This window comes from Sciurus carolinensis, chromosome 6, assembly GCF_902686445.1.
Source record: "Sciurus carolinensis chromosome 6, mSciCar1.2, whole genome shotgun sequence".
Lineage (NCBI taxonomy): Eukaryota > Metazoa > Chordata > Mammalia > Rodentia > Sciuridae > Sciurus > Sciurus carolinensis.
The window spans coordinates 29,852,842-29,868,286 of NC_062218.1; the positions used below are offsets into that span (position 1 = coordinate 29,852,842).

At 37.2% G+C, this 15,445-nt stretch overlaps 1 protein-coding gene across 4 annotated transcripts in view; it reads left to right on the forward strand.

The window, feature by feature from the left end:
- The window catches only part of Ttc23l (tetratricopeptide repeat domain 23 like), a 62,078-nt gene that overhangs the window by 20,761 nt on the left and 25,872 nt on the right, over positions 1-15,445 (forward strand). For 3 of the 4 annotated variants that reach the window (XM_047556309.1, XM_047556307.1, XM_047556308.1), the window contains exons 5-8: positions 3,045-3,201; positions 4,874-4,999; positions 7,590-7,767; positions 9,737-9,845. In XM_047556309.1, coding sequence (XP_047412265.1) covers positions 3,045-3,201; positions 4,874-4,999; positions 7,590-7,767; positions 9,737-9,845 — 570 coding nt within the window. The remainder of the gene's footprint in view (positions 1-3,044; positions 3,202-4,873; positions 5,000-7,589; positions 7,768-9,736; positions 9,846-15,445) is intronic. The other variant, XM_047556310.1, reaches the window with a different exon arrangement.

A 15,445-nucleotide genomic window follows, 5' to 3' on the forward strand; every position in this document is an offset into this window, starting at 1 on the left:
GCAATGTGAAGAAAGAGCCTACAGAGTGGGAGAAAATCTTTGTCAATCATACTTCAGATAGAGCACTAATCTCCAGAATCTATAAAGAACTCAAAAAACTCAACACCAAGATTACAAATAACCCAATCGACAAATGGTCTAAGGAAATGAACAGACACTTCACAGAAGAAGACCTACAAGCAATCAACAAACATATGGAAAAATGTTCAACATCTCTAGTAATAAGAGAAATGCAAATCAAAACCACCCTAAGATTCCATCTCATCCCAATTAGAATGGCGATTATCAAGAATACAAGCAACAACAGGTGTTGGCGAGGATGTGGGGAGAAAGGTACACTCATACATTGCTGGTGGGGTTGCAAATTAGTGCAGCCACTCTGGAAAGCAGTATGGAGATTCCTTAGAAAACTCGGAATGGAACCACCATTTGACCCAGCTATCCCACTCCTTGGCCTATACCCAAAGGACTTAAAATCAGCATACTACAGAGATACAGCCACATCAATGTTCATTGCTGCTCAATTCACCATAGCCAAATTGTGGAACCAACCTAGATGCCCTTCAATTGATGAATGGATAAAGAAACTGTGGCATATATATACAATGGAATATTACTCAGCCATAAAGAATGATAAAATTATGGCATTTGCTGGCAAATGGATGAAATTGGAGAATATCATGCTTTGTGAGATAAGCCAATCTCAAAAAACCAAAGAAGAATGATCTTGCTGATAAGAGGATGATGACACATAATGGGGTGTGGGAGGGGTTAGTTTTAGGGTTAGAGTTAGGGTTAGGGAGGGGGGCAAGAATGGGGGAAGGAAGGACTGTATAGAGGGAAAAGAGGGGTGGGAGGGGTGGGGGGAAGGGAAAAAATAACAGAATGAATCAACCAACATTACCCTATGTAAATTTATGTTTACACAAATGGTATGCCTGTATGCCATGTACAGAGAAACAACATGTATCCCATTTGTTTACAATAAAAAAAAAGAAAAAAAAAAAGAATGGGATTAAGGTCCCTGTAAAAGAGGCTTCAGGGAGCATTCAGCCCTTTTTTCTCTCTCACCTTGTGAGGATATGGCAAGAGAGCCCAGTAACTAGAGACCACTACCTTGATTTTGATCTTCCCAACATTAGAACTTTGAGAAACAAGTTTCTGTTATTTATAAGTTACGCAGTCCTGTATATTCTGTTATAGTAGTATAAATACACTAGTATCTAAGACTTTATTTTACATATGCAGTGTGTACTTTGTATATCTTTAAATTAAAAGTTGTCCTTCAGTCAGCCTGCTCTTCTTACTACCTTCTGTAACACTCTCACAACCCCTTAGCCTCATACACATACACATGTGTGCATGTGCGTGCACACGCACACACACACACACACACACACACACGCACAGGCATACATTTGCTTATTCTGCATTTGTAGTCTTAGGCTTTCTTCATCATCAGTCAAAATCCTATCCACTCTTCAAAAACAAGTCCTACTTCTTACATAAAGATTATACTAAATCAGTGTCTGTCCAGGTATGGACCTCAGACAGCCTGCATTAATATCACCTAAGAGAGTTGTTACCAATGTAAATTCTTGGTTACCACCTGAGACTTTATTGCTTCTTATAAATGTGAATTCATAGCTTTCACCCCAGTGCTTATAAACTGTAACCACTGAAGTGAAACCCAGGAATCTGCACAGGACAATTGGAGGACCACTGTCATTTACTACAGAGTCCATTTCTCTTGTCAGTTAAGACCTATAGAAACACTACCTCTGAGTATTAGAGAATAATTGGTTTAGGATTACTTTAGAGCTTTCACAGAGAAGGCATCATTTCTTTGCATTGTGTTAAATCCTTAAAGGAGGTCCTGCACATTTAGAATGTATGAGGGCTGCAAGCATCAGGGGCAAGTCCTTTCCATTTTTCTGTATTGCCTTTGATTTGAATCTATGCTGTGAAATCAGACTCCAAGGGCCAAAGACAGGGTGAGCTGTATAGGACCTGGGCCAGGGCTGTGAAGTGAGGATAGGGGCACAGTGGGCCTACTTGGCAGGAGTGAATATGTTTACCAGCCCCTAGGTGCCCGCAGAGAGAGAGCGAGCTGAAAGGGAACACCAGCCATTGCTTTTTAATAGAGTGAAAGAGAGCTAAGATGGTGTGTTCTCTTCTGGCCTTTTTCTTTTTGTCAGGACTTCCCCCTTCCATCAGGGAAACGGAAAAATACACGTTAGGCTAGAAGATGAGGACATGCATTGAATGCTTCCGTATCTCCCTCTGTTAACTGAACAGATAGCTCTGGGAAGCACTCAGGAACACCAGCCTTGGTTAGAGAACAAGGGGAAATCCCTACCAGTCTGTCTAGCTGGGGTTTGGTATGTTCCCTTCATTGTCTTAGAAACTGGATTCCTTTTATGTGTGTGTGTATGTGACCAATTAGTATCACAAGCTTCATCTTGGATTTAAAAAAATTTCCAGATGGAAGTAATTGGATTCATAAGGCTTATATTTATAGAATGCCTTTTCCAGAAAGCTCAAAGCAACAGCACTCTATGGTATAACCTAGTTTGTTCCTGGACTATCTCCATGTGTCTGGTAAGGGGCAGCTTCTTTAATTATTGTTGTCATTTGACATTTGGAGGAGGGAGAAGCTTTGCGGTTGGAAAGGATCACATGGTACTAGCAACAGAACCGGGAAGGGGGTTCTCGGCTTGCACTCCTGTCTCTATTAGTGATTTCCAAACTCAAGTTCGCAGACTGATGCCAGGAGGGCCGCATAAGGACCAATTGTGAGATTAAAAATAGAAGTTCCTGGACGCCATTCTTTTAGGGATTCCAACTTATTAGATCTTGGGTGGAGCCCAGAAATCTGTATTCTTTACCAGCATTCCAGGTAATCCTGATTCACAGCCAGATTTGGGAACTAATGACTATTTGACAGCTATATTGCTCACCTTCTCCTCTCCCAGGAATGTCTTTGATTGGAACATGCCTTTTTAATGTCTTTCTTCCTGCCACCCACTTTCTACCTTCTCCAGGCCTCCCAGCTCAGGCCAAGAAACATGCTGAATCTGCCAAGAACATACTATTGACCTGGAAGGGGAACGCGTCCTCAGACAAGGAGCAAAACGAAATCCTGGAAGCTCTGGTCATGCTCTACTATACTCTGGGGGTGGTCTGGCTCCTACAGAACCAATATCCTTTCCTTTCATTTTCAGTTGTGTCTGGTGATCAGGACCACAGGATGTACCCGCCAGGAGGGTCATCATGGGAGGGGGGGAAATGACACCAAGTCCTTATAGCTGCATCCCAGCATCCAGGCCCTCCACAGGGTGCCTGTATGTCTAGAAAAGTAGGCATTTTTCTCCCATGTTTATTCATGCCAGTCCTGAGTTGAACCATGGGAAGGATCTCACCAATGACACCTCATTCAGCAGTCAAAAGTTTTCCATATTTGGTGTACTCTTCATTGAGCACCCAAGAAAAGAAGTATTCGCAATGCAGACATGAATGATGATGGTGGCAGAGAATGGAGAGAATGGGTGGTAATTTAAGTCACAGTTTGGCAAATTCGGCTGCACATTGTAATTCCCTGGGGAATTTTAAGAATTACTGTTGTATGGATCCCAACCCAGAGTTTTTGATTTAGTAAGTCTGAGAAGTATCTATTCAATTAGATATTTAGAAGTCTCTCACATTATTGTAATGTATAGCCAAAACTTACTGATTTAATGGATTCTTGATTATTTTTAATTTTTTGAAATGCTATTGAAAATATTGCCCATGAAACTGGAAGCCAAGCAAACTAGACAAAAGAGATGTGTTCTCCATATCCCCAGAGGGGGACTGTGATATGTGCCTGTGTTAGCTTTCTATCACTCTTGACAAATGCTTGAGATAATCAACTGACAGAGAAATTTATTTTGGAGGTTTTGGAGGTTCCAGTACATAGTCTCTTAGCCCCTTTGCTTTTGGGCCTGTGGCAATACAGCACATCATGGTGGGAGCCTGTAGCAGAGCAAAACCTCAAAAGAGAGAAGAGGAAGGGGCTGGAGTCCCACCATCTCCTTAAAGGATCCACTTCCAGTGACCTCACACTAGGTCCAGTCTCTTGGAGGTTCCATCACCTCCCAGTAGCACCATGCTGGAGACCAAACCTTTAGCACATGGACCTTGGGGGGACACTTAAGACCCAAGCTATAATAGCACCTCTCCCCAAGAAGCAAGTGATTTATATAGCTACTGTCTCCACCAGAAAGATGTCCAGGGTCTTTCATATTCATGAATAATCATAAACATAATTACTCTTCTCCGCACATCCTACTCTCTACATTTTTGGTTCTGTTGCTGCACTTGTGAAATCTGATGTCGACTTCCTCTGTTATACTCCTAATGGGGCTACTGAAAATGTGGGAAATAGAAGAGTATTAGGGAATTAAGGGGATTTTTGCCTCTGGCCAAAAACCTGCTTTTCTTGGATTTTCTAAGTGGCCCAGAAAGTCCCTTTCAGCATAATTAGTTCCTTTCTTACCATTCCTATGAAACAACTTGGGAAAAATGAATAATTGTTGTCACTCAATAGATGCCTTTAAAGGAAATCTAGTGTAATTTAACTGTTGCCGTTCTTTCCTGCAAACCCTTAGCATTCACTGCAGACCTGAATTTAGGCAATCATCACAGGAAACTGAAGGCCCTGCTCTTTTCTGGAGAATTCTTCCTTCTTGACACACGGAGAATAGAGAATGTAAAGTACCCATTTTCAAATACTGCTTCATTTCCCAAGGGGCCCTTTTGTTTGCTTATCAACTGCTGTCCCTATGCAGTGGCAGTTAGTTTGTGTGCCTGTTATTTGCCTTGACTGTTTCACTGGCAGGGAGGCCTATTTCAACTTGCAGAAGGCAGACAAACACATGAAGGAACTGAACGGATTAACTAAGAGAGGCATTTGTGGATTATACGTCTCAGAGAAAGACCTAACAATTGCTTTGGGCAGGTAAGATCTGGGTGTAGAGAAGCTGGAACTTATGAATGAGGCCTGGAGTTGCACATTGTTCCGTGCTCTATCCAAGGGGAGAAAAATATTCAGAGTTAAACAAAAAACGAAAGCAGAAACTCATGATAACAAAAGAGTCTCATGTTTATCAAATGTGTACTGTGCTCCAAGTTTTAATGTGTACCACCACACAATCCTCACAACCACTATTGAAGTAGTTGGCATGATTTTGCTCTCATTAGAGAGAGGGCAGAGAGACCAAGGCTGAGGTTAAGCAAATTGTCCAAGTGACCTCGTTTGTGAGCGTTGGATCTGTGATATGAACTCATTGACTCTTAGCCCTTCTGTATACTGCCTCTCACTTCTACTGGGGTTGATTATTTTTTTCCTCTGAGTTGCCTCCTACTTTTGACATTGTAATATCTTAACAGGGAAGGAATACTTAATGAAGAGAATTAATTGGATGCCATGAAAGCTATGCACAGCATGTGCATTTTTAAGGAAAGTATTGTTCTGTGTGGAAACAAAGTTCATGGAATTTGTTCAAGCCAGAATAAGACTTAACTGTTTTGCAGTTGAGATAGGAATCCTCTGAGAATCAGAATATTTAGAAATGAGAATAGGCCCATCAGATTATCAAAGAAAAAAAAAAAAAGAAAAAAAAAACCAAAAGTTTATACTGTTCCCTAGATTTTTCAAATATCTTCAAATCCTTGAAAGCAATCTGTTCCCAAAGCTATGAGCACTTGGCACAATATATTGGCCAATGGACCAAATGATAAGTAAGTGAAATGCATGTATCACCTCTGCCTCCTCTCAACAACTGTGGATTTAAAAGTCAAATGGGAAATGGTGGGGATGTGTTAGAATGTCTAGAGCTAAACCAAACTATTGACTTAAGTTCATAAATTAGTCTGATAAATGTCACATGGGGCAATAACGATTTTCTGCCTTGTGTGAAAGAAAGTCTTCCCTTTTCAGAGTGAATTCTATTGCTTATTTCACTCATTAAGTCCACAATATTTATTGAGCAGCTGTTTTGTGCATGCACTGTTCTACATGTTAGAATGTTTACAGTCTAACTATGTATTCAACACTATTCACTAATTTCATAATTTATTTCATTCAGCCCTCACCACAGCCTATGAGGGTAGATATTTTTATTATTTTTATTTTACAGATAAGATGATTAAGGCACAGGAAGATTAATTGACAGAGTAGTTCTGTCACTAATAGATAAGAGCCAGGCTTATAACTGACGTACCTGAATTCATAGCTCACCTTCTGTACCACACTGAGTTTTGGTATTAACCAAATATCTAGTGAGAGCAAGTCCCTTTTTCCATTTAAGGTAAGGAAACTGAAGCAGGATGTTCATTTCAGACAACTTGCTAACATCACCCTGCAATCCCTTGATGAGAGCCATAATCATTCTATAATCTGCTTTTATGGTCAGGGGAAATAGAGGTCTGATCCATTAAATGATTATTTGTACAGATAATTATTGAATGATATGCCAGTGCTCTTTTGATTATTGATTCTAATCTTAAGGGGAAGGATAAACCGTCCAGCTGGAAAAAAAAGAGGAACTATTACTAGAATGCCTCAGGTAAAATAATTTTTAAAAATTTCAACTCAACATGCAGTAAGAGATGAGAAAGTAATAATGATTGTGTATCTGCTATATTTTGTATGATTTTGCATATAATATTTGACCTGCACAACAACTTCATAATTTAGATATGCTTAATTAACTATGTGCTTTGTTTGGAAGGAAATATAGGCTCCTGGAGCTTAATAAAGCTACTAGCCATCAGAACTACCCATGTTCTTCTCATTTGTTTTTCATAGAAAGATAAAGCTTGATGAGATCCTGTTGTATCCTCATTTTTTAAAAAAGTTATATTTCCAATATTGTTGTCAAAAATTTGAAAATACAAATTGTATGAAGAAAATAACAGCCAGTTGTACCTCCACCCAGACATAACCACTAGGAACATTTTGGCTGTCCGTCTGTCTATATCAGGATCATATTTGATGCATAGTTTTATATCTTGATTTTTAAACTTAGCACATTTTGAATATTTCTCCATATTGGTAGTCTAAAAAAACCATGACTCCGTAATGTACTTTAGAATATAATGTGCTATAATTTATTTAGCCACCTCCTTAAAGGATATTTACAGTGTTTTCTCATCTTTAACTGAGGAAGAATAAACTAAACTAATTCAAAACAAAGCAGAAACTTTCTTTAACCTGAAAGGGAGAGAACTAGAGGTGATAAATTTTATTTGGATTTTGGAGAGTCTGTTTCTGAGTAAATTATCCCATCTTATGAATTATTGAACACCATTTTTCTATTTTTTATAAAAATTAGATGATGACACAATATACTAATGGGTTTAATAAATGTAGGCAATAGAATCTGGTGAGTAAATGCAGGATAATAGGAGTTTACTTACAGTATGGCTGGATTTTGAACCAACCACCCTGAAGATTGACCTATAAGGGTCAAATTTGTTAGTTCTTGGGATTAATTCCTTGTGTCTGCAAAGTAAGTGACTTTCTATCTTTATTTCTTTTCCTATAGAGCCTCACTGGCCGTCCACAGGTTGAACCTAGCTCTGGCATACTTTGAAAAGGTAATTGGCAATGTTATTGCTACTGAGGGTAGTGACACATCAGATCTGATTAGTCTCTATGAGGAAATTGCCCAGATTGAGCAGCTGAGGAGGAACCATGAGCAGGCCATCCAGTACTTGAAGCAGGTTGGTGAGTTGGCTGGAACCCAGGCTACGTGGCCTTGTTTGGCCCCAGAGCCAGGGCTGTGTGGACTTCTTGTGGGCTTCTTAGAACAAGGGGGTGGGATTGGTTCCATGTTAACCCTGACTTCCCGCCAGATCCAGACAATCGCCCATTGTCAATCTTAAGTGACCTGAGCAAAGAACACTGACTGAGGTGAGTATATCATCTGTGCAACCTGATCAAGAGACAGTTTTCCCCTTCCAAGGCTTTTTTCTCATCTCTCTGGGTGCTGGGAAGAGGAAGCCAAGTTTGAGTGTACTCCTAGAAAAAAATGTAGAGGTACTGAATTTAAGTCTTTAGCAAACACAAAAGCCCTTTTAAATGGAAAAAATTATGTTATTTTGGTATAATGCTGTCATTTATCCTTTAAGCTTAACTAACTGGTTGTATTTCTAGGTCTAAGGTTAAACCGATAAAAGGTGGTTTCACTTGGAGTTAACTAATTTGACAAAAGCCCAGAGGAAACCAAAACAAAACAAAACATAGGTAGGAATGTTGCATCTATCATATGAAAACAATTTAGGGTTCTTTGACGTAATAGTGTACTTCAAACTGCTAGTTGAATTCACCTTTTCTCTCTTCTAAATGAGAATGCTTATAACTTCAGGTATCTCCTATAGCCACAAACAACAAAAGACTGGATCAATCTGCATTATAGAAAAGTTGTAGTGCAGTCTTAGAGTATGTTTGAAAACAGATAGCCCAAGAAAAGGCTTTGTATCTAATTTGACAATCCAAGATAGTAAACATTCCACAATGGAGAAATGTTAGGGAATATTTCTTTAAAGGCGGGGAATCCTCTCTTAGAGGAAGCCGCTCTGGGTTTTGAGTTCAAGACTGCTTAAAGCCATGGATCAGTATGGATTAAACAACAGATATCAGTGTTTCCCAACAATACCAAAAAGTAAGGGTTAAAACTTATGGAATGCTTTACTAAGTGCACTTGAGTATGTATTAATTCATTTAAGCCATGCAAGAGACCATGAAGGTGGCATCATCATTGTTTTTTATTTCATTTTAAGGATGAGAAAAGTGACTCACAAAGAGTTAGAGCTAATTCAGCTGAAGTTGTTGTAGCAGATGGCAAAGCAGGGATTTGAACTCAGAAAATTTGACCCTGGGGAGCCTATGCTTACTGCTCTGTGTCTTGACTTTAAAAGTGTTGTCTAATAATCTCTTTAACTCCTTCAAACCTCACAGAGTTTGGCGCATAACACATTCAGTACCGGTGTTCTTTTCTTTCTGATGGGTAGGGACTAGATGTTTTTACTACTCTTCTTTCTCTTTCCTGATGCTCCTTCCATTTTAGCACAAAAATAATAATAAATAATAAAATCTTATACTTCTTTAGTTTTTACTAAATTCCAAGTGGTGTTCTAAACACTGTACATCCATCAACTCATTAGTATTTACAACAATTGGTGTGACCATTCTGTTTTTATCATCTGTTTTATGTTTGAAGAAGTAAGTGATCTATCTTCTATCAAGATAAGAGTCTAAGCCAGGATGGGAACTCAGGCAGTGTGTCTGTAGGATCCATACTTTACACTTGACTTTGACAGTGAACTCTTGAAGAGGTTAAAGTTATAATTTTATTTTTGATGTGAAACCCAGTAAAATTAATAATAGCAAACATTGATTGAGAATTTACCATTTGAATGGGAACTGTGGCCAGTGTTTTGCATACATCAATTCATTTCATCTTTCCCAAGCCCTAATCAGTAGGAGCCATATATTCCCTCTGCATAAGAAGGTGAAATTACTTGATGAAGACACAAAGCTGTGATAGAGCTGGGACATCTTCCATCCAACTTGATGATTAGCTATACCTGGCTCTCAATCAACTAGCAATTCTGTCAGAACTACCAGAAAATCCACAGTGAAGCACTGTCATGTGGGTACTTACTTTGTCATGATTTTCTTTTTTTCCAGGCCTATTCTATCTCTGTTTCTTCATTCACTGAAGTCAGCCCCCAAACTGCAGAGGCAAGTGCGTTACTAGCCAAAGCTTATGCCATGTCTGGAAAGCCCCAGCACAGGGGTAGGTAGAAGAGGTGGCTTTGCAATTACCGTCATTTCCCAGTGACATATGGGAAGACATTTGTGAACAATCTATCTATAAGAAATATAGTTACTTGTGCTTGTAATGGAAGGATTAGACTGGTCATAATTTTGTACAAAATCAATTACACATGAATTTAGACCTGATAATATCCCCCCAAATAAGTTGGAATATCAGAACCAATAAAATTATCTATTTTTCTATTTCCTTTATTCTTTTAGAATCTCAGTACAATGCACCTTTGTAAGATGTAGAAATCATTCATACTATGAAGGTGACTTGTGATGTTTTGATTAATAAGAAAAACTAATGATAAAAAAGAAAACACTGATTGCTCCTCTCCTTTTCCTCCATTCTCAAGCTCCTGGGTTTTTTTCTTCTGGTTTACAAGACAGTGTAGCAGTTAGAATTTTCTTGACCTATTTTCAAAAGTTAGTTACTGAGGGAGTTTGGAGGAAAGCCAGCTGATTAATTTATCCTTCAGTCAGTCCTTTGCCTGGCACCACTTTTTTGAAAGTGGTGACTTTGGAAGAGACAGAAATGAACCAGTGAGGGAAGAAAGTGTAGCTGTCTCCGGTGGCCCAATCAGAAATGGACACTGACAGAGTAGATGACCTGTCAGGAGGAATTTAGGATTTGTGAACAATGCAGTTTGAGCATTTTTCAAATGTTTATTTTTTTTCTGCTTATAACAGTAATACATTTTGGTGTATGTTATCTTTTAGTTGGGTCAGGGAGAGGAAGAAAGAGGATTATAAAATGTTTTATTCTACTTTTTTCCACTCTCATATTCCCCATGTCATTAAATAAACACTTTTTTTTCAGTTTACAGAAATTTTGACATTTTAATTATGTTATTTGCTTAAGCATAATTGTTCATTGAAAACTTTCTGATTCTGTTTTCCAGCTTATCATTTTCTTATTTTAATATTTTCTTGTATTTAAGCACAGTTTATGTATTCCATGTATAATAGTTTTTTACAAGTAGTTTTTGTGGTTATAAGAAATTTAATGTATTTATAATTATGTTGAATTTTAGCCTTTTTTATGTGAGTGGGGAAAAACCACCAAAATTTGTTTATAGAGTTTGCATATTCCAAAACCATCTTATCTTTTTCTTACATACTGATTTTTAATGATAAAATATATATCTTCAAATCGTATTGTTCACTAAGTTAAATTCTGGATAGATTAAGATTAAATACATGAAAACCTAAAATATAAATTAGCCAGAGGAAAATATATTTTTGACATAGAAAGTACTAAAATTAAAAATTGGAGGCAAGAGCTTTCTAAGCATACATAAGGATAAAACATGAGAAGAAGTTGACAGAGTTAATTACAGAAAGATCTAAAACTGTGTCTGTCAAAAAAGTATTGTACATAAAATTAAAAACATCATAGCCAGGATTAATGGATAACCTGAATAGATCCTTACTTATTTTAAAAAAGGAATTTGTTGTTAATCTCCCACAAAAAGAAATCTCCTGGTGCAGATGATCTCACTGTGGAATTCTACCTAAATTTAAAGAAGGAATAATATCAATTCTATTTAATATCCTCCAGAAAATACAAGAGTAGGGAAAACTTTCAAACTAATTTTACGAGGCTAGCATTACCCTCTACCCAAACTGGGCAGAGACATTATAGGAAAAAAACAAAAATGAAAAACAAGTATAAACCAATACCTTTCATGCATGTAAACAAAAATCCTCAATAAAACATATAGCAATACATAAAAAAGAATAATACATCTTGAACAAAAGAGTTTTTTCCCTTAAGACTATCAGTCTGGTTCAATAGTCAAACTTCAATCAATACACTTTACCATATTAACAGGCTAAAAATGAAAAGCACATGGTACCTAACAACTGATGCAGAAAAAGCTTTAGACAAAATTTAACATCCTTTATACAAGAGAACTTCCTTAATATCTGATAAGGCATATAGAGAAATCTTACCACTAAGATCATGTTTATGGTAAGAGACCATGCTTTCCCGGAACATAGATCAGCAATAAGACAAGGATATGTACTATAACTACTCTTATTCAGTATAGTACCAGAAGTCTTAGGTAAGGTAAAATGGTGAGAAATTTAGTACTAAAGAAACAAAATACATAGAGCTTAGGAAAAAATAAAGTGGTGCCTATTTAAAGACAATGTGATTGTCCCTCTAGAAAATTTCAAGGAATCTATAAAATTCCTAGAATTAATAGGTAAGTTTAAGCTTAGCAATCACAGAATAGAAGGCCAATGCACAAAATTAACTATAATATAATAATAATGCAAAGCTAGAAACAAATGTTTTAGGAGTACAATGTTTAGAAGAACTTAGAATAGTTCTCTGTCCTGAAATGAAATATTTAGGTATAATTCTGCCAAAAAAATATAGAGAATTTTTGTGCTGTAAACTATAAAACTCTTGATGAAAGAAATCAGAGCCAACCTGAATAAATGGAAAGACATACTGTATGTGGATTAGAAGACTGATAAAGATGTAAATTCTTCTGTAATTACAGTAAAAATTCCAGCAGTAATTTTTATAAATATAGATAAGATGATGTTAAAATTTATATGAAAAAGCAAAAACTAGGATAGCTAAAAAGATTTTGAAAATTAAGATTAAAGTTAGAGGAAGAATAGTATCTGATTTTGAGATTTCCTATAATGCAATGGTAATCAAGAGGGTGTGGTATTGACAAAGGGGAAGACCCAGAGATTAGTATCATTAAAACATAATAAAAACTCCCCATATATACCTATATAAATATGGTGAATTTTTGACAAAGATGTAAAAGTAATTCAATGTGGAAGGGATAATGTTTGCAATGAGTTATATTAAAACAATTGGATATCCACATGCCGAAAAAATTTAACTTAGCGCCTTCACTTGTACCATACACAAACATTAACTCGTAATGGTTCATTGTCCTAAATGTGAGAGCTAAAATTTACATTTACATAGAAAAATGGGTGGGGGGGGGCAAAATGCATAAAAATAAATACAAATGGCATATAACCATATGAAAAAGTTTTAATCAAGAAATAAATAATAGCAAAGATGCTATATTTCTCCTGTTGTATTTTCAGAATTTTAAAAAATGGTAACATCTAGGATTGATGATAGTAGTTTGATACAAACTCTCAGGAGAACAGTTTGGAAAACTCTCTGGAGAAAAACTGGAAAACTATAAGCATGTGCAAGGGATACTGGAAGACCAGTGGAAAGTATCAACCAAGTGAGATTTGAAATGTGCCCAGCCTTGCTCACACAGATCAACTATATGAGTGCGTTGCTCATACAGATCAACTGATGAGATAGAAGACATACAGACTAGAGGTATTTGAGCACAACCTCTGCCCAAGTCATTGACTCAGTGCTAAACTATGCAGACACAGGGCCTTCAGAAATCCAAACTAAAAGTAAAAATAAGCATTCTGGTCTGTAAGGAGTTTGGAAATCATCACTATGTACTAACAAGTAAAAAGCAAACTGAAAAATGAGCAACTCTTCTTATATCTGTTATGTTTCCCCTTGGAGAAACAGGCACATATGCAGAATCACAAAGAACAAAAGTAGGAACCCATCTGCACAGGGACTAATACCAGAGTAGAAGAATCTGAACAGTAAATGGAGAGTTGTTTGAAGCTCAGCGTGGACAACTGTGAGATTTAAAAATTCCAGGGAGACCCAATAATAGTGGGGCCCTTCACACTTTTGTTTGATCTCTAGGAGCTTGAGCAGGTTTTCAAAGTTAATGTTGGAGAAAAATCCTCTCATGCTTCTGGCAGGAGGAGAGAAAAAGTAACCATTTGGAATATGCCAGAGTATTCTTCAGCCAGTTCTCCATAGAAACTTTTTCTAATGCCAAATCCTAAACTATTGGATTTTTTCAGAGCCTACGAACTTGGGAAAGGAAAATACTCAACTCCAGCCCCTTTTAGCCTTCTGAATTGGGGAAGGGAAATACTATAATCAACTTATCCATCCTGTCCCACCTAAGAGGAGTAAGGAGAAATGCTGTGAAATTCACAGTCCAGAGGTATAGGCTCATTAAAAGAGCAAGATCTAATTATAAGACTATAGAATACTACTTCTCACTTCATGCATTACCACCACAATCCTCAAGGCCTGTTTTACTGCAGTTCCTCTTATGCAGTATATCGTATCTTGCTATCAAGAAAAAATTGCAAGGCACACTGAGTCAGTCTTTCATTACTATAACCAAAATACCTGATAAGAACAACTTAAAGGGGCTGGGTTTGTGGCTCAGTGTTAGAGCACTTGCCTAGCATACGTAAGGCACTGGCTTTGATTCTCAGCACCACATAAAAAAATAAATAAAATAAAGGTATTGTGTCCATCTACAACTAAACATTTTATATATATATATATATATATATATATATATATATAAAACAGCTTAAAGGAGGGAAAGTTTATTTTGGGCCCACAATTTCAGAGGTTCAGTCCATGAATGGACAGCTTCATTGCTCTGGGCCTGAGGCAAGGAAGAACATCATGGTAGAAGGGCACGGAGGAGAAACACTTCATAACTTGCTAACTGGGAAGCAGACAGAGGGAGGAGCCAAGAACAAAATATATAATCCCCAAGGAATGCCCTCAGTATCTCACTTCCTGAAGTCATACCCCGCCTGCCTACAGTTAGCAACTAGTTAGTCCATTTACATTATAAACCCATCAAATGGATTAATCCACTGGTTATGCTACATATCTTTTTTTTTTCAATTTTTTTTTAGTTGTCAGTGGACCTTTATTTTATTTATTTGTCGTGCTGAGAGTTGAACCCAGTACCTCACACATGCTCGGCAGGCATTCTACCACTGAGCTACCACCCCAGCCGTGAGCTATATTTCTTAATCTACCTTCACCTTTTGACCATTCCTGCATTGTCTCGCATGACCTTTTGGGGAGCACCTCATATTCAAACCCATACACACCCTTAAAGTCAAGAAAACAACATTGGAAAAAACAGCAAACTGAACCAAACTCGGATATGGCAGGTATGTTTGGAATTACCAGACCAGAATTTAAAAGAACTATGACTAATATTTTATAGTCTACAAAGGATAGACATCATTGCAAGAATAGAAGAACAATGTAAGTAGATTGAAATACTTAGAATAATAATAAAAATAATCCCAGTGACTCAAGAGACTGAGGTATATAGGTCACAAGTTCAAGGCCAGCCTCAGCAACTTGGCAAGAACTTGTCTCAAAATATAAAATAAAAAGGAACCCAGGGGTAGAGCACCCTTGGGTTCAATCCCCAGTACCAAACAACAACAACAAAACAAACAGTTTAAAACCAAAACACTAGGTAGTTGTTAGAACACTAGCAAAAGCAAAGAATGATCTTGATGGACTCATTAGTAAACTGAACATAACTGACAAAAAAATAAAACTCAGAAATTGAGAATATCTTAAAAAAGACTTTAAAAACTGAAAAGCAGAAGGAAAGACAGAAAAAAAAAAAACCGTGAACACAATATTCTAGACTTGTGGAACAATCACAAGAAGGTATAATATGTTTGATGGGAATACTAGAAGAAGAG